The sequence below is a fragment of the Sardina pilchardus genome, chromosome 4 (assembly GCF_963854185.1).
Source record: "Sardina pilchardus chromosome 4, fSarPil1.1, whole genome shotgun sequence".
Classification (NCBI taxonomy): Eukaryota; Metazoa; Chordata; class Actinopteri; order Clupeiformes; family Clupeidae; genus Sardina; species Sardina pilchardus.
The window spans coordinates 3,087,290-3,105,890 of record NC_084997.1 but is presented as its reverse complement, the minus strand read 5'-3'; the positions used below and the strand labels follow the sequence as shown (position 1 = coordinate 3,105,890).

The following is an 18,601-nucleotide window of genomic DNA, read 5'->3' as shown; positions in this document are numbered from 1 at the left end:
AGTGGGCGGTGTGTTAAGAGTCAAAATTCTCCAAGAATGGGATGCTGGTAGCGGTGGCAAAGCTCTCCAATAAATAAGTCACAGCAAAATATGTTCACAGTGAATAAAGTCGAATATATAGGCAATGTATGAACACACACACACACTCAAACACTGTAAAAGACTCCACACCAAATAGGCCGCACACGCACACGGCGTTTCACACTACACACTGGTGGACACTACAAAAGGAACACTGCCCCCACAAGAAATATTGCACAATGCCCAAGGCCAAATACCAAACTACAATGGTTGTATAACATAGACAAAAAAAGAAAGAAAGACACAAACAAATAAACAAACCAACAAACAGTACAACTAGCAAGCTTAGCAGGCCTCCCCCTTAAGCCCACCAAGCTCCAGGTCAAGACACAGTTGTGGCACATATAGTCAAGGCAAATGGAAATTTAAAAGAATGATTAGACCCAGGAAAAACAGTGGCTAGTTGGACAGACGAAGTAATCCTCAGTTGAAGCCAGCCTACAGAAGATGAATTAGAAGCTATACAGCCAATGAAGTCTAACAGTATGGATGACTAGCTGAGCACACTCTCACCAGCGTCAGCGTGGCTTGTTGCTGCGAACAGTGTGGAATCACTACTCGCTATACTGCGAACACGTAGACTTGTAACTGCATACACCATTTACTGGTCACCGTATGCACTAGACACTAGGCCGAGCTACAAACAAACAATGAGCCGTGTTAGGCGCTACTCAATGGGAATGAGTCTAACATTAAAAACTCATGGATGTAACAATTCAAAAACTCGCGTTCTCCTGACCGCACAGCTTAATCCCAACGCACCCGCTTCTAATGCACACCACGCTATTGTTCCCCCGTCCACATCTTGGACACATTTAAAAGAAAGCACCACTGCCGCCACCTGACCAAATAATCAGTGCCAGTGGGCCGGCCCTCACCCCGCGTTCACACTGTCTACGTCCGTCAACGGATCTCATTCACTTTGCATGGGGCGGACTCGAAATGCATTGTGGGTCCGTCCGTTCCTTCAGCTCATTTGCCTCCGTCAAGAAAGTTGAGAAATGTTCAACTTTTCAGGCAGCGACGGATCCGTCAGCCAATCAGATCACGTGTATGCAAATACACATGCGGCAAATACAACCTCCGAGATCCGTCGACGGACGTAGACAGTGTGAACGCGGGGTCATACCACTCTTCCGGTCTCAACCACCCCACCTGCTACATGTACATTTAATTTGGAAAAACAGCTAACCAACGCCCCTTCTACACTCACGTAGCTACAAGGCTCATCTCGCCCAATCATATCGTGAAACACTTCCCATCTTTTGCTACAGTAACATAATCTGTTAGGATCTTCGGAAATGGAGAGAAAACAAAAATTAGGTGCAGAGAAGCTGCGAGACAAAAATAAGCTGGCTCTTCAAGTCAGCGCAGCCAAACGTGCAAACAAATTTTCTGATATGTTTGCCACGGCAGGGCCTTCATTAGCTCCCGTGGCAGATGACTGATGGTTGTGGAGACATTGAACAGGGACATGCAGTAAAACTTGCGGTAAGACAAGTGTTCAGAACACCTGTAATAAGTAAAGCAACCCAAACCCTTGGTAAATCTGATAAAATAATAAAACCAGCATCCAATTTTTCCCGCCTTGGCAAATTAAAAAAAATGGATCTTTAAACTGTTTTTCCAATTTTCTATTTTTATTCAGAAGATTTAGAAAATTATGAAATTGCGTCTAGCTGGGCTTTAGTTATTCAATAGGCTTCTTTCTCCCTCGTTCCACCTAGTTAGTAACGATCGGTTGGCCATAATCGTGGGTGTGTGTATTCCGAAAGACTAGGGGCAGACAAACCAATGCTGGATAACTAGCCTATGAGAATATATAATTATATGAAATGTGGGTTATAGTCTAGCCTACTTACGGGCAGTGTAAGAATGTGGGTTATTGCGGGCAAGTGCAAAACGTCTTACAGACGAATTTGGACTTAACAGGGGCAAGCATCTCATCATTATACAAGTTTTGCACGGAGCGTAACATACAGGCACAGGCTTGATTATGCAAGAGCAGCAAGACCAGGAAGGGAAGGGACAAATCAATTTGTCATGTCTGCGGCAGCTTCAAGTGGTCCTGTGTATGCGTGAATAGGTGCTTTCTGCATTCACACTGGACAGCACTCTGGCAATTTGCCCATCTTTTTTGCGGTTCGGTCAGAGATTTCTGGTTGCACATTAGCAGAGGAGATTGAGAATGGGCCAATATGTCCACCACCACAGATTTAAAATCTGACTGATCTAAAGCAACAATAGCAGAGACAACACATTATGACAATCTTTAAATCCATAAAGCGTGCAGTCATTAACGTTGACTGTAGGCCTATATAGCACGGAATGCAATCAGTTTGCCAGCTGGTCCTGCCTCCTGGTCCCCCATATAGAAACAGGCACAACAGGCCAGCACATTTTCGCCTGCGGCAAAAAGATGTCTCTTCCCGCGAACGGTGCGTCTTTCAGGGTAAAAAGGGATTATAGTTTACATTGCTGAGCTTATTCTCGTAGTTATCCAGCGTCGGCATTGTCCCAAGTCTTCTGGAATGCCAGCCTAGTAGCCTAAACAACCAGACACACCCACTATAATAACCAACCAAGCAATCGTGGTGGAACGAGGTGGAACGAGGGAGAGAGTTTGTAATAGGCTATTGAATAATTGGAGCCCAAATACATTTTTTTCATTTCTACATTGGATTTAAAAAGCAAATTGAAAAAGAAATGTTTCTTTTTTTTTTTTTTTTTTTTTTCATTTGTCAAGGCGGGAAAAACTTGGATGCTGGAATCCATTTGTCTGTTCTTCCTAATGTCTGTTTGTGTTTAGAAAATCGAACTGATAAGCGTTCAGTCAGAGTACTAAGTCAGATCACGCTTGATTAAGCGAGATTTCTGGCTTGAGGGACAAGATTCTATAGTGCGTCGGAAGACAAATCTTTATGTCTGTGGTGTGCTGTATATCGGAGCACACCACAGTGACCACACACACAACACGATCAAAACTGTTCAATCAAAGATTTTTTGTCTTCATGTGTGAGGTCTCTCACAGATAAGAAATCGGTTGAGATTTATAAAATCTTTGTGTGTGTACCCCTCTTTAGCGGTGACTGTATTGATGACGTCACACGCAGCATCGGCATCAGCTGATGGTGGGATGTGAACAGCAACAGCAACAGCAATGGCACAGGTAAATTCCCTTGGCTTGTAATAGGGGCGCAAACTCACGGGCCACGGCCAACAGTTCGATATTCGGGTTACAGATAAAAATAAAAATTTGCCTGCCTCTATGGGAATCACATAAGGTTAACACAGGGGTTTGAATACCTATGACCCCTGTATTTTAATGAAAACATGTATTTATTTACAATACATTATTCATTCACAAAGAAAATTGATATCCTTAAAGGTTGGATATTAACTCTCTTTTTTATTATTTAAGGCATTAAGATCAATTTCCAAAAGATGATTTTATATTCCTCTTTTTGGTCAACTTTAGCAAGTGTTTAAATACTTATAAACAACAATAGAATGACAAAAAAAAAAGTTGGTAATATATTTCACAATTATTTTCAGATAAATATGCTATTCATGACATTCCACTAACTTTTGATGTAGGGCTCATAGAAACTATTTCAACTATTTTGTAAACGAAGTAAGGGATAATCAACGACGCGCCGTGCGTACATGCACTTATCGAAGTGTAAAGTCCCCTCCGCCTGCGGCGGCGGGTCCTTATTACCACTTCGAACGTGCATTATTTTCCTAGAATATTCAAGTGTAATAAGACCATAAGACCAAAAGAAGGGAACTACTTCATAGCCGTGCGGTATGTCAAAATAACGCACGTTCCAAGTAGCGCATCACAATAGGAAATTTGACCAAGCAGTGGTATAACCGATTGATAATCATACCAGATGTGTTTTTTAGAGATATATTAAGTTTTATTTTTTACCCTAGATAACTTACATGCATGTGATCTTTCCCACAGAGCAGCATTATTTAGATGAAGATATTTTAAATAAACTTGCCCAGTAGGCTATATTTGCTGAAAAGGAATTTGCTGCTTGTTTATGTTGCTTATGCTAGTTGTTGCTATCTCCGTTCGGTGAACAGTAGGCTACAATCCATACAAAATAAACCGGTCTTTGTAAGGTAATTGTTAACATTTAATCAGGCTCGCCAGACATTCATTTTTGTGACCATTCATAATGGAGTAGGAAGTAATCAACATCACAGGTAGCCTGGAGACTTGCTTTATAGCAAACTGTAAGCCAGAAGCATAGTTTACGATAAGAAAATTTGCAAGTTACCATCTGTTGATGACAAGTTGCCTAGGTGAAAGTGTGGCACACTGGCATGCTGATCAATGTTGATAAATTAGCTCTAACAAGAACTTTGATTTTAAACACTCATAGCTTACTTATTCTGTTTATTTGAGCCTGTTGTGATTTATGTTACAATAAGATTCACAAGTCAAGTTGGCACACTGTAGTTAATCATTCTAAAGGTCAGGGAAGTGATTGTGCACCACCAGATACTTTATGTTCTGTCATATATTTGGTCATGTTGTGAAGTCGTGCTACATTTTGAAGGGACAGAGACTATATTTTATGGTGCTTATATGTGATGACCGGTTTCTAAGTAATGACAACTTCGTGAGTAATTTAAAGATGATTGTGTTGGACGTTCAAGAAAACATGAGACTTTCGTAGCCTATTGTGAAGTTAACATAGCCAAAGGCATAGGCTACCAGTTGGTTCAATTGTACAAGCCACAATTGTCTCGGATCAACACTCAGTTTAAAAGTTTGCTCTCCTTGACAATTAATAATGTTGGGCTATCTGTAAAGCTGCATATCTTTATATCGCCTGGATTATTATGACAACTATGTAGGCCTGCATGAGATTAATATGCCATTTTCGAACAAAGAAAGCATTATTAATTCAGAAGTTATGTTAAACCAGAGAATGACTTTGCCTAGGCTAAACGAACCAGGTTTGCCTTACATGATTTAAGATCTCTTTCATCCTAATTTCCAAAACTATTGCCTCATTTGTGTGTTTTGTTTTTGTGTGTGTTGTTTTTTGACTTTGCTATTAGCCCCCTTACTACCTTGTACTTTTCTTCTTTTATCCTGTATGTTATAACATAATTACTTAGGAATATTTTTCACTCTCAGTAAAGTGTTGACATGAGAACTATTTAGAAAAGACTTGATATCCAGTTTGTATCTGTGAACCTCTGGCCTTGAGACCAGGTGTGAGGCTGTTTTGTCCTTGCATTGGTTTTCAAAGTGCTATATGTAGGATTTAACCCTATGAGCCCGACGGACGCAAAGTGCGTCAAAAAACGCACACATTTTCTTTGTTACATTGCTCCGCTATTATTAGTCACAGCGAGATGAATATGAACTTATATTGCAGGAAAGAGCAGAACCGGGGCTTTCCAACGATACTAGACACTTGTCTGTACGATCAAGTATGAAAATAAAATAAAATGATGAAGTTAAATCAAAGTATATCATATTTACAGTCTATAATTGCTCTGCGTTCACCGGCGCATCCAGAACTCTCGCTTGAATTACTCGCGGACCACGCATCGCACATGACACGCATATCAAATGAAAGAGGAGAAGCAGAGCTTTGCATTGATACCAAATACATCGATCATTTCGTATGATAAAATCAGACGAAGTTACAAACAAATAATAATGTCATATAGCTTTGGCTACCTTTACTCTCGTTTGATTTTCTCGTGAAACCGCTATCAAAAAGATATGGCACGCATGTCAGATGAAAGAGGAGAGCTAGAGCTATCCACAGATACCAAATACAACCTTCTAGGCCATAAAACAGACGAAGTGACAGCAAAATAATAACTTCATTTAGCTCCACTTACCTCGTGTTTTTGTGTGCCATAATAGCCTATGTTCATAATCCAATGTTATCATGTGTTTCTCTATGACAAGTCACGTTCATAACACGGTTTTGAGATCCTAGCAAACTCCTGTATGGTATCCAATTCAAGACTCATATTGCATCCAAATTTGTTTGACAAATAAACACTTTTTGCCTTTACTTTGTTCATTGCAATGCAGTAAAACAAATATTATAGAGAATCATCATCTGTGCACGTCATGTGTGCTACCGCAAACAAGTCATGTCAGATCAGCTAGTGTCACAAATATGGAGCGCAAAAAGTGCCAAAAAGTCATTTTTTCATCACTAAATAAAAATTGCCATTTATTTCTGGAAGGCACACACCACATATTTCTGTAAATTGCTCAGCCCCAAAGTATACCTCCACCATGGTTCTTATATTGCCGTGTTCAGGACAGTCAGGCCTACATAACCATGTAAGTTTCGTCGAGATGTGAGCTTGCTGTGGTGAGATACACGTCAAAATGTAAGAATTTGTATAGTACGCTTTTCAAATTTTTATTATTTAAAAATCTAAATCAAATCAATGCAAGTATTTATACATGATATTGTGGCAGATCTGGATAGCCTAGACTGTGCTGAAAAAAACTATATGTAGCATGTGTGAATGGCACTTACAATGACCAGGATAAATGCTTCTAACTAGAGGTAGTGAAAATGCCCTTAAAACAGCTTAGGGCTCATAGGGTTAAGGGGGTCTGTTAACTCATTTTAGTATAATTATGTGTCACCAGTATGAATTGTTCAGTTGTCATCACCAGTATGCTATTGTTAGTTTACAATGACCAATCCCACAGTAGCCAAGTAGCCAAGGAATAATCTAGACAGAGGACCCTTTGCATTTTTAAGTGGAAGTAACAGCTTTAATTTGGTGATGCTAGTTGGATGACAAAGAGAGAATTGAATCATTGGCTGCTGGGACTAGATTTAGTGTTGTGAGAAATAGCAGAATCCACATTGAGGATCATCAAAGAAGAAAAATCAGCGGCGTCTGAAACATTATTAACTAGAAAAGCACTCAGAAAGCGCAGACCTCCGCCGGTATTGTTCTTCCTTGGTTGAACAATACCGGTGGTGGCGAACCTAAACTATTTAGTTCGCCACCACGTGGCCATTATACCGCTAAGCGAAAACATAAGTGCCTGCTGAATCCAAACTCTGATACGGATCACTCCCAAAATGTAATCTTTTCCAAGGTTCTTCCTTGGGTCATTGCAGACCTTCCATGGAAATTTCATCGAAATCCATCCATTACTTTTTGAGTTATCTTGCTAACTAACAGACAGACAGATAGACAAATAAATAGACTAGAAAAGCACTCAGAGTGCATACCTCCACCTGTATTGTTCTTCTTAGGTTGTCATACATTTGAACCTAAACTTTTCAGATCGCCACCACGTGGCCATACCATGCCATTACACCACTAAGCGAAAAACAACGCCTCCGGTCGGAATTCCGACGGTGATACAGCGAAATCCATCCATTACTTTTTGTGTTACCTTGCTAACAGACAGACAGACAGACAGACAGACAGACAGACAGACAGACAGACAGACAGACAGACAGACAGACAGACAGACAGACAGACAGACAGACAGACGAAAACATAACCTCCTTGGCGGAGGTAATAATAATGAAACAGGGTGGCTAGTACTTTCAGATGAGGTGAAAGAATGACACAAGACGGAGCTATTAGCTATGGTTTATTGTTTGTCTAAGTTAGACGGGTAAGCTTGGGTAACATATGAATGTTGTTTAAGCGATAGCTACTGACTTGCGTCCTTGACGTCATCTCGATCCGGTGTCTGAAGGTCCGGTGACAAAGGAGAGCCGACAAGATACTATGGACTGTTTATTGGTTCCGGGTGGTATTGGACCGTTCCATTAAGCGCATCTATTGTGGGGTATTTTAAGATGGTCCTGATCAAGCCACCTTAATGTTCAGTCTTCTCACATGTAACAAAAGTCTATTTAACAATGTGTTTGACTAGACTTGGTAGTGGCATATGTTGTTATGTTTATGCTTGTGGCCCAGAGTCTGTTTTGTCTATTGTGTGTTACTTGATTGTTTAGTGTTTACCTGTGTATGTCAAATGGTGCTGGCCACATACAGTATGTTGCCCTCTGTCTAGTCTGATGTTAGTCTTGTCTGGTCTATGTAATGTGAGTACTATGGATCTGTATTTTGATTAGAGGCCAAAGTAGTTTTTTCATACTGGTCTAGTTATTGAATTCTTTCAAGATTATTATTGTCAACCTTTTTTCTCTTTTATATTTTTCCATGGACTCCTCTGCTTGTCTTCAAGCCCAGAAATATTAAATATGTTGTCCACCTCAACTACTGCCTCTGCTTTCTTGGCCATACCCACAACTTTTTGACGGTAATCAGGCTCAGTTCCATTACAAATGTAACCTTGAGTCTGTGTCCATGGGGCCCATGTGCTTTATTAGCTGGGTACAATGAGATTTCCCCTCCTAGTGTCATCAGCCTGGCTAGTGTGAAATGAGGTCAGGACAGAAACAATAGTAGCAGCACAAAAGGATATCCTCTCTCTCTCTGCTCTGTCTCCCTCTCACTCTCGCTCAGTTAATACAGTCTATGTATCTGTCTTTCTGACCATCCATCTCTCCATCTCATCCTTTTAACATCACCATGTCTTATCTGCACTGAGCCCCACCATACCATGTCATTATGGAATGTGCTCATTCTTTGGCACTGTGACATTGAAGAGCCTACCTGTTATTTTTTTTACAGTACTTTGACTGCTAACCTCCCCTATCCCGGGTGAACCCAGGCAAACCTTTAGGTCAGTCCATTGCCCATTGATGTCCGTCTCTGAGTATCAAAAACAAGGATCATGTTAATTCTTTAGAACTGAGTAAACTTAACTGCACTTAAAACCTTAGTTTACAAGAAACATGTATTTGATGTACGTCTGAAATGATTTGGTCACAGTTTAATGCAATGAAACTGGCAAGTTTGGAAACAGGCATCAATGGGATCCTCTCCAGACTGACCTGTAGAGTAAATTCAGATTTGCTAGCATGTTAGTCTGGGTTCATCCAAGCTAATTCCCCCCACCACTTCAATGTCATTCTTTTTTTCTGCGGCTTGCACTCAACATTTAGTCATTGTCAGTGAGTGCCATCAGCACTGAGTCATTGTTTTGGCTGTTATTGCCGAGTAGACATGCACCAGCTTTACACCTACCACCCACCCGCACACACACACTCACACATACCTTTGGCTAAACCCCCGTAATACCGCTGTTCTAAAGTCAGCTTTTCTTTTTTTCTCGTAGCCTTTTCCAGGACGTCAGTACTCTATGCTCTGTTTAGCCTAAGTATTAAGCCACATCAACAGTGGACAGGGGGAAATTAGGACTAGTGGAGATAGACCACTGCCTTGCATTAGTGTTTTTGTCTTCAGTCTGCCCCTCTGCCTCCTTTTACTCTTTTGACCTTGTGTAGAATGAGATCACATGTACATGTACCCTCCTGTGGTAGCACACATAAAAAAAGCTATTCTACAGCACAGTGGAGAGGAGACAGGGAATGAGTGGGAGACAGATGGGCAGTGGGATTGAGAAATGACCTCACGCTAGACATAAACTTGGGTATAGGTGACTACTGGACGTTTTAAGTGGTAAGGGACATAATGATAAACAACTTTTCATTATCTTGTCTTGGAACATTGTACTACCCATTGACATTTTCCTCTTGGCATTTGGTAAGGTAGCTGGCATGATTTCTTTACTAAATGGTGTGTAGTGTGTACCATCAAATTGTTTTTTAGGGGTGATAGTGGAACAAAATCCAAACCAATGAAATGATGATTTTGCTTTTCATTGTAAAAGCTCTTGTACATTTCTGCATGGTACGGTTGTGTGGCACAACTTAACAATAAACTGTTAAGTTGTGTCGCTTTCCCTCACTGTCCAGATTGAGGTTTCAAGGTGGCAAGGCATGGCAAATAATGGCCAAAATGCTCAGTTATTTATTGGTGGGAACCCAAGCCAATTTCTGTGAAGGTGATAGTGTAGTGGCTCTGGCACGGCTCAGCTAGCATGCAATTTAGTCACGAATGCCGTGGGTTTGATTCCCAGCTGCCACTGTTATGCCCTTAAGCAATTAACCCCGAGTTACTCCAGGGAGACTGACCCCTCCAGTTAGTATCTGTAAGTTGCTTAAATGATAGGCATTTGGTCTTCTGCTTACTTCCACCATCACAATGGCAATAGACATGACACAAATGTCAGGGCATGCATGCAAGCCAATTTATTCTCTTTTTTTACTATTATTTGAGTGATTTTAGGTTTTTACACGCATCTAGATCTACTTGTGAAATCTAAGGGAATACAAAAGTAGTCGTTTTTCTTGTCATGTTAAATTGCTGTCATTGCTCTTCTCTTTCTGTTCCCTCTCAAACATCTGATGACACTTGTACATTTCAGCTACTGATGAATGTCACCCTGGCCCTTTCACCACCCCGGCACACTAGGCAGCCAATTCACGTATTAGCTGAAATTAAACTATAACATGCTCATCAGCTAGCTTTGTGTAATAATCATTTCTACACCTCACCAGTTAAACATTTTGTAATAGATATGCATTGAGTCTTTTGGTAGATTTATTGTGTATCATGATATTTTTTGTTGTTATTATTATTTAGAATGCATATTGATAATTACTATGTTTTAGCATGGCCATCATTCTTAGTGTCTATGTTCATCATCTTAACCAAATCAGTGAACAGGACACTAGTTTGTGCTTTCAGTGGGTACAAAGGCCAAGGTTAATTGGGTTTAAAGTTAATAAGATGTTTTATTAGGTTAGGCTGGGTTAAAGTGCAGATTAAAAATGTGACGTGCAAGGATCTGAACTAAAAACTACTTCAAAGAATTAGTAGAGGAGTAGCAGTAGAGGGTAGCAGTCACCTGATGCCTGCGTGCTATTGTCATTTGGCTATTACTCAGCTGCCATCTACTGGTTATGATATGCTACTTCATGATATGCCACAAGATAAATGAAGACATTGTTGGGAGGTGAGGCTGGGTAATTAGAAGGTTAAGCCTATTTATATTTCCTTTCAACAGCTAGGCAAATAACACCTCTGTGCTCCCCATGTACAATATTTTGATTGGCTGGAATTGTGCATGGCTTAGTCTGAGCCACTGTGTTTGTTCCTCGAGTGTACAGGATTTTTTATGTTTTCACAAAATGCTGCTCTTGGGCCATGGGCCATTCCCATTGGTCAAAAGGTTTTCCTGTACCTTTACAGATTTTATGTCTGGCTCATCAGACCCCTCTAATGTCATGCTGATGTTCATAGACAGTTCTGTTCTGGGTAAAATAGTGGATTGGATTGAACCATAAACAATTCCAGTCAATCAATCAATCAATCAATCAATAAATACATTGCTTCAGAAGCAACAATTGAGCAATTTGAAGCAGCAATTTGATTGAGAGAGAGAACAAACAATACCTCTATGACCACAAGAGTGCAGCAGTTAGGTGTGCATGTGTGAACAATTTACAATCTCTTTCACATAATGGAATGAGAGTTGCCTTGATAAAAGTTGGTTATGGTATATAAATACATTAAATGACAAATACTTCTTTACTTCTTCACTTGACACTCCACAGATGAGGGATGCATGGTAGTCAGGTACATAGACCTCTGAAGTTCGCCTACAAAATAGCTGCCATCTTTGAGAATCAGTATCTGCCGATTTTTCCAATGGGAAAATAACATGGGGATTTTGAATTATCGCACCTGTCGTGGGGACGATAAAGTCTTAAATGCAGACGTTTTCTTGAACACACTTTTGTCCTCTGCCTTCTTGTGCATACTGTGATCTCCAGTACGTGAAGTCGGCACACTTTAATTTTTGCTACCCCAGAGCTAACTGGCTAACTAACTTAATGGCAAGTTGCATGGCAAGTTAGCTCTGGGGCAGTGGCGGTTTTAGGTACTTAACCCTATGGGCCCGACTGACACAAAGTGTGTCAAAAAAACACACCCATTCTTCTCTGTTTCTTTGCTCCGCGATTATTAGTCACAGCGAGATGAGACCTTTTTTACACAAAAGAGCAGAAGCGGGGCTTTCCAACGAGACTAGGCACTTGTTTGTGCGATCAAGTATGAAAATAATAAAAAAGCATGATGTTAAATCAAAGTATATCCTATTTACAGTTTATATTGCTCTGCGTTCACCCGCGCATCCAGCACTCTCGCTTGAATTACTCGCGAGACCGGCATCGCACAAACATGCCACGGATATCAAATGAAAGAGGAGAAACAGAGCGTTCAATTGATACCAAATACATCAATCATTTTGTGTTACAAAAACAGACGAAGTGACAAACAAATAATAATGTCATATAGCTTATAGGCTACCATTACTCTCATTTGATTTACTCGTGAAATCAGTCAGAAAGATATGGCACGCATGGCAGATGAAAGAGGAGAGCTAGAGCTATCCACAGATATGTGGGGGATCTCGCCCGGGGAGTAGCCTAATTCAGTCTAGAACCGCCACTGCTCTGGAGTAGCAAAAATCAAAGTCTGCCGCCTTCGCGTACCAGAGATCACAGTAGGCTATCTTCTTGAAGGCAGAGGACAAAAGTGCGTTCAGGAAAACACCTGAATGTCCGATTTTGTCATCCCCGCAAGAGTTTAACAAGTGTGATAATGTTAATTTCCCATAGGAAAAATCGTAAGATACCGTATCTCCTTATATGGGCAAAGATGGTAGGTTTTTTGTAGGCGAACTTCAGAGGTCTATTACTGTCGTATGATTGAGATGAAGGTGAAGCTTGAATGACAATCATAGTCATTATGACATTTCTATGGACCTACTGATGTATTAAATTAACATAGTTCCAATCAAAGATCATAGCTCTATCTTTGGTTCCAATACAGTGCATGCTTCTGATGTTCTGACTTCATCACTATTGCCAGCATGCAACAATTAGTCCAAATTAGCATTAGCTAGTTGGCACATAGTATGAGCAACATTTATAGCCATTTGTAACCTGTCATAACATAATAGGAAATACAATAAAAAGTGCATTGTGTGTTACTGCCCATTTTGTCTGTTTTGTCTCTTTGCAGTTAGTCACATCAGAGCAATGTCCAGTACTTTACAGGCTCAGGGCATCCCCTTCCATATTCTCATCTATTGCACCACTCAGATGACATTCTGAATGTGTTGTTATGCTATTTTATAGAACAGATAGGTCCGCTTTATGTTTATTAATATCTGATTGGACGAGACATTCCATGAGTGGAAATATCCCAGGGCATCCCCACTCAAACTCTTAAGCACTAGAAATCAGTCCGCATTATGGATTGAATTATCATCATGAACATTTCTTTCATTCAAAGTGAGAGAGCGGCGATTTTCGTAGTTTTAGTAGACATTTCTGTACTCACAGCCTTGTATTGGCATCATACAGCTGTTCACAACTCCTCCCTGGATTAGGGTTGTCCATTTTTAATTTGCATAGTACAGCGGATGGAAACATGGACAGACAGTATAGTAGACAGACATTTCTTTTGCCAAATTTTAATTGGCTTAATGTTTGAAATATTTGTTTTATTTGTTGGCACTTTGTCCAAAGCAAATATAAGAGTTTTGAATTATTTGAAATTACTTGAATGGAAACTCAACTAGGCTCTCTGTTTCAATTTGCTCTATATCTAGATTATCTAAGTGACATTGGTAATTCCAAATATTATGTTATAATCTGTGGCTGCCTTGAACTGGCAGCCTCTGAGACACCCTGAGGTTGAAGCTATTCATCAATTTTAACGAAAACAAAATAGTGTGGCTGTAGGCTGAGAGGCGAAATAGAGATGACTTTTTCCAAAATTCACGGGCCGCATTTATCATTGCATCGCCTTTAATGCCAAAAGGTCACCTTTTTATCGCTCTCCTTTCATATAATGTGAATGATTTTTTTAACAACCATTAGGTGTAGAAAAAGCATGTCTTTATTTGAAACACACTATATAAATGATATAATATTCTTTATATAGTGTGTGTGTGTGTATATATATATATATATATATATATATATATATATATATATATATATATATATATATATATATACACACACTGTATACACACACACACACACACACACACACACACACACACACACACACACACAGGAATGAATGTTTTCCTTAAAATCCAGGGGTCATAAGTATTGGAACGTCTATGTTAACCCTATGTGTTAACATTTGCATAGAGGCAGGCAGATTTTTTTTGTTTGTTTGTTTTTTAAATGGCAGTTATTTCATGGATCCAGGACACTATGCACCCTGTGAAGTCCCCTTGGTCTTTGGTATTAAAATAGCCCCATATCATCACATACCCGAGAGATTGGCATGGTTTTATGTCAGTTAGCCTATTAGCTGGTTTGATCTGCATTGAGCTCACTGAGATTGAAACCAGCTAATAGGCTAACTGAAATAAAACCATGCCAATCTCTAGGTATGGTAAAGGGTGTGTGATGATGTGGGGCTATTTTGATTCATCTCTCAAAGTGGGATTAGTGTCTTAACTTATTCCACCGTCCAGAACTAATTGTCAGTAAATGTAATATATTAAGTCAACACTGATCCCTTAAATGAACCTGGGGATTCCAAAAGAACAGTGCAAAGAAAGGCTCTGAAACTGTCTCAAGTCCTGGGTCCCCAGTCCAACCTCCCACTCTGGGTACATAGAGTCCTCTCTTCCACACACTGTCCTGCGCTGTTCCACTGCCAATGAAACAGAAAGGGGCTCTGTGTGCCCACTCAATTAGTGTGAGTGCCCCCTTCCTTCCCTTAGAGAGGGGCACAAAAGAGCATGGTATCTGGAAGAGCAATGGAAAGGGGGAATTGGCTGTTCTCCTTGTTCACTGTTCTGAGAGACTCATCGATGGTTCAGGGTTGTAGAGGGCTCTTCTGCAAAAAGGTTATACAACCTGTCCTGTGGTTTGAGTAAGCATTTTTTAACATCAACCACCAATTTGCTTTACGTAATCAGTGAGTCTTTGCAAGAAGTTAGAATAAGATCTAAGGCTAAGCACAAAAGCAGTGTAAAGTGCAAAGTTCAGCTCAGAACAGGAAATATGGGGTCCATCACCGGGTCACTCAACCTCAATTCAACGGATTTTAGGGAAACTTCTGCTTGACCATCTCAGATTTGCTTCAAACTTTTACCAACTAAAGAGTAACCATTTAAACTAAGTTAGCCAAAATATTAGCTTGATATACCTGATACATCCAGAGAAAAACATTTTTAAACATGGTACCCCCTTCTGATTTTTGCCACATTTGCGCGCTCATCCAAATCTGCAGCAACGTTCAAAAGTCATTATCTCAAAAAGTATTCATGCTAAAGACATGTGAAGACAATCTTGAAATCAGTTAGATTTTTTTCAAACTCCCACATTTGGTTCCCCATTACACAATGTATAAACATTGTCTGGCAAATGGTCTTTCTACACGTGTTTAAGCTGTCTTAGAAAAAGTAATTAAGAGGTGACTTTATTGTAGTTTTGCTGGTATTATTGTAACACAAAACTGAAAAATAATAAATTTGGATGATATTTCATCTCCCCATTACAGAGACAAGCTACAGTGCCTATAGAAAGTTATCATACCCTTTTGAAATAGTTACTTTTTTTGTCTTACAGCCTGAAATCAAAACCCATTTTAAAAAAAAATCTTTTCCAGTTTTATTTACAAATGTAGCTGTACAACATCAAAATAATGAAAAAAAAGTCAACAGTTCTGAAAATTAATAAAAAATTAAAAACTAGAATAACAGGGTTGGAAAAGTCATCATACCCCTGACTTAATACTTTGTAAAGCTTCCTTTTGCTTTCATTACAGCCATCAATCTGTTTGGATATGTCTCTATTATAGCTTTGCACACCTAGATAGGGGAATATTTGCCCAATTTTCCCTGCAGAAATGTTAAAATGTAGTCAAATTCTGTGGGGAATGGCGATGGACTGCTCTCTTCAAGTCAATCCACATATTTTCTATAGAATTTAAGTCAGGGCTCTGACTTTGCCACTCAAGGATATTCACCATCCTATCCTTAAGCCACTGCTTTGTTCTTTTGGCAGTATGTTTAGGATTTTTGTCGTGTTGGAAGGCGAATGACCTCCCCATCCTCAGGTGTTTAGGAGAGGGACGCAGGTTTTCCTCAAGAATTTTGGTGTACTTGGCAGCATCCATTTTCCCTTCTATCCTGACCAATTGCCCAGTCCCCGCTGAAGAGAAACATCCCCAAAACATAATGTTGCCCCCACCATGCTTCAAAGTAGGTATGGTGTGTTTTGGGTGTGTTTGGGTGTGTATACTGTGTTTGGTTAGCGCCTGGAGCTCAGTCCAAAAACTTCAATCTTAGTCTCCAAAAAGTTCGATCTTAGTCTCATCTGACCATATAAGCTTTTTCCACATGGTAGCAGAATATTCCAGATGTGTTTTTGCACTGAACTCCAAGCGCAATGTTTGGCGAAAACCAACACAGTACACCACCCAAAACACACCATACCTAGTGTGAAGCATGGTGGGGGCAACATTATGTTGTGGGGATGTTTCTTTTCAGCAGGAACTGGGCAATTGGTCAGGATAGAAGGGAAAATGGATGCTGCCAAGTACACCCACATTCTTAAGGAAAACCTGCGTTCCTCTCCTAGACAGCTGAGGATGGGGAGGTCATTCGCCTTCCAACACAACAATAATCCTAAACATACTGCCAAAAGAACAAAGCAGTGGCTTAAGGATAGGATGGTGAATATCCTTGAGTGGCAAAGTCAGAGCCCTGACTTAAATCCTATAGAAAATATGTGGATTGACTTGAAGAGAGCAGTCCATCACCATTCCCTACAGAATTTGACTAAATTTTAACATTTCTGTACGGAAAATTGGGCAAATATTCCCCTGTCTAGGTGTGCAAAGCTATAATAGAGACATGTCCAAACAGATTGATGGCTGTAATGAAAGCAAAAGGAAGCTTTACAAAGTATTAAGTCAGGGGTATGATGACTTTTCCAACCCTGTTATTCTAGTTTTTAATTTTTTTATTAATTTTCAGAACTGTTGACTTTTTTTTCATTATTTTGATGTTGTACAGCTAAATTTGTCAATAAAACTGGAAAAGATTTTTTTAAAAAATGGGTTTTCATTTCAGGCTGTAATACAAAAAAAGTAACTATTTCAAAAGGGTATGATGACTTTCTATAGGCACTGTATACTAATTAGTTGAACGCATCTCCAGAAAAAGTAGAATGGGCGGCTTTCAGACTGTGAAATTTCAAGATGGCATTATTGCTACAGATATTGAATAGACCAATATTTCAATAATAAAATTTCAATAACTGCAGCCATAATACCATCTTGAAATTTCAGTCTGAAAGTCCATTTCTGGAGATGCGTTCATTTCATTAGTATAGCTTGTCTTACCTCTGGGGAGATTAAATATCATCCAAATTGATTATTTTTCAGTTTTGTTTTACAGGACCAACAGTTTACTGCCACCAAACCCCCAATGTGAGGCAACATATGCATTGACTCTAAAGAGGTCCATTCTGTAAAGAGGAATGGTTGCAGGTGCATGCTAGCCTGGCTAACGCCTCCCACTTCACAAATGAGACGTGGTCTGGCAACCAGACATTCATTTTCTCCTATTTGAAAAAATGCCCAGATCCGTTCATTGGGCGCCACGGATGTCAATCAAATGCGTCTCTGCATAGCTCATCATGGTCTTGCTTTCTCCCCTGTTCTGTGATTGGCCACCAACATCAGGCGAAAATGGGGGCCTTAGTTTCCAGACTGCCTTAGCAGCGTGAAAGAAATCACCGTGCAAGGCAGTATGGGAAACCCAGGCTAGGTGCATGCATGTTTTTTTCCTGTTTGTGTAATGTTCTTGAGTTCACGAAATAAAATAATGAAGTGACACAAATATAATAATAATAATAATAATGCATAATACATAATACATAATAATGTTATTAAAATGGGATAGAGTTCATTAGAGCAGTCTTAGTCTTAAAGGTATACTATGCAACGTTTTTCAGTTAATCAATTCGTTCCATACTGTTATATATGATTAAATTAGTCATTACCGGTCGAACAGTGTTTTTTTTTGGCCGCTCTAGTGGTCTGTAGCGGTAAAACCACACTTGCAACTTCAGGAGACACCGGGCACGCACCCATGCTCTACTCAAGGAAGTGTCATGTAAAGTCTCATGAAAAGGCACGGCAGACTGACCGATTGAGGAGTTTTGTCAAATATACACGCTAAAGCTGTAGAGGAAGCTCTGCAGAGAAATATGCAAGCATAAAACGAGCGAAAATGAAAAGTGAAAGCGAAACCGGCGATGAAATCGCCAATCCTGCATAGTATACCTTTAATTTTGGCCATCAAACTTCAGAAATGCTTGCCTGACTTCAACAAACTGAACAGGCATACTGGGATGGGTGGAGTCCTTTATTATTTTAGTGGCTCTGTTCTTGCATTGGCTGATATATGTACGCTACTCACAAAAAGTAAGGGATATCTGACTTTTCTGGAGAAATGTATGGC

General features: G+C 39.8%; 1 protein-coding gene across 4 annotated transcripts in view; it reads left to right on the top strand.

Moving 5' to 3' along the window:
- Nucleotides 1-18,601, top strand: part of tsc22d1 (TSC22 domain family, member 1) — a 44,174-nt gene that overhangs the window by 10,175 nt on the left and 15,398 nt on the right. For 2 of the 4 annotated variants that reach the window (XR_009938821.1, XM_062533744.1), the window contains exon 2: nt 3,165-3,250. The exons of 1 other annotated variant lie outside the window; for it this stretch is intronic. Coding sequence is in view for 2 of the 3 variants with exons in the window: in XM_062533744.1 (XP_062389728.1) it covers nt 3,210-3,250 (41 nt within the window). In the remaining variant the exon portion in view is untranslated. Of the gene's footprint in view, nt 1-3,164; nt 3,251-10,456; nt 10,580-18,601 lie in introns of those variants that run through there. One more of the 4 variants, XM_062533741.1, reaches the window with a different exon arrangement.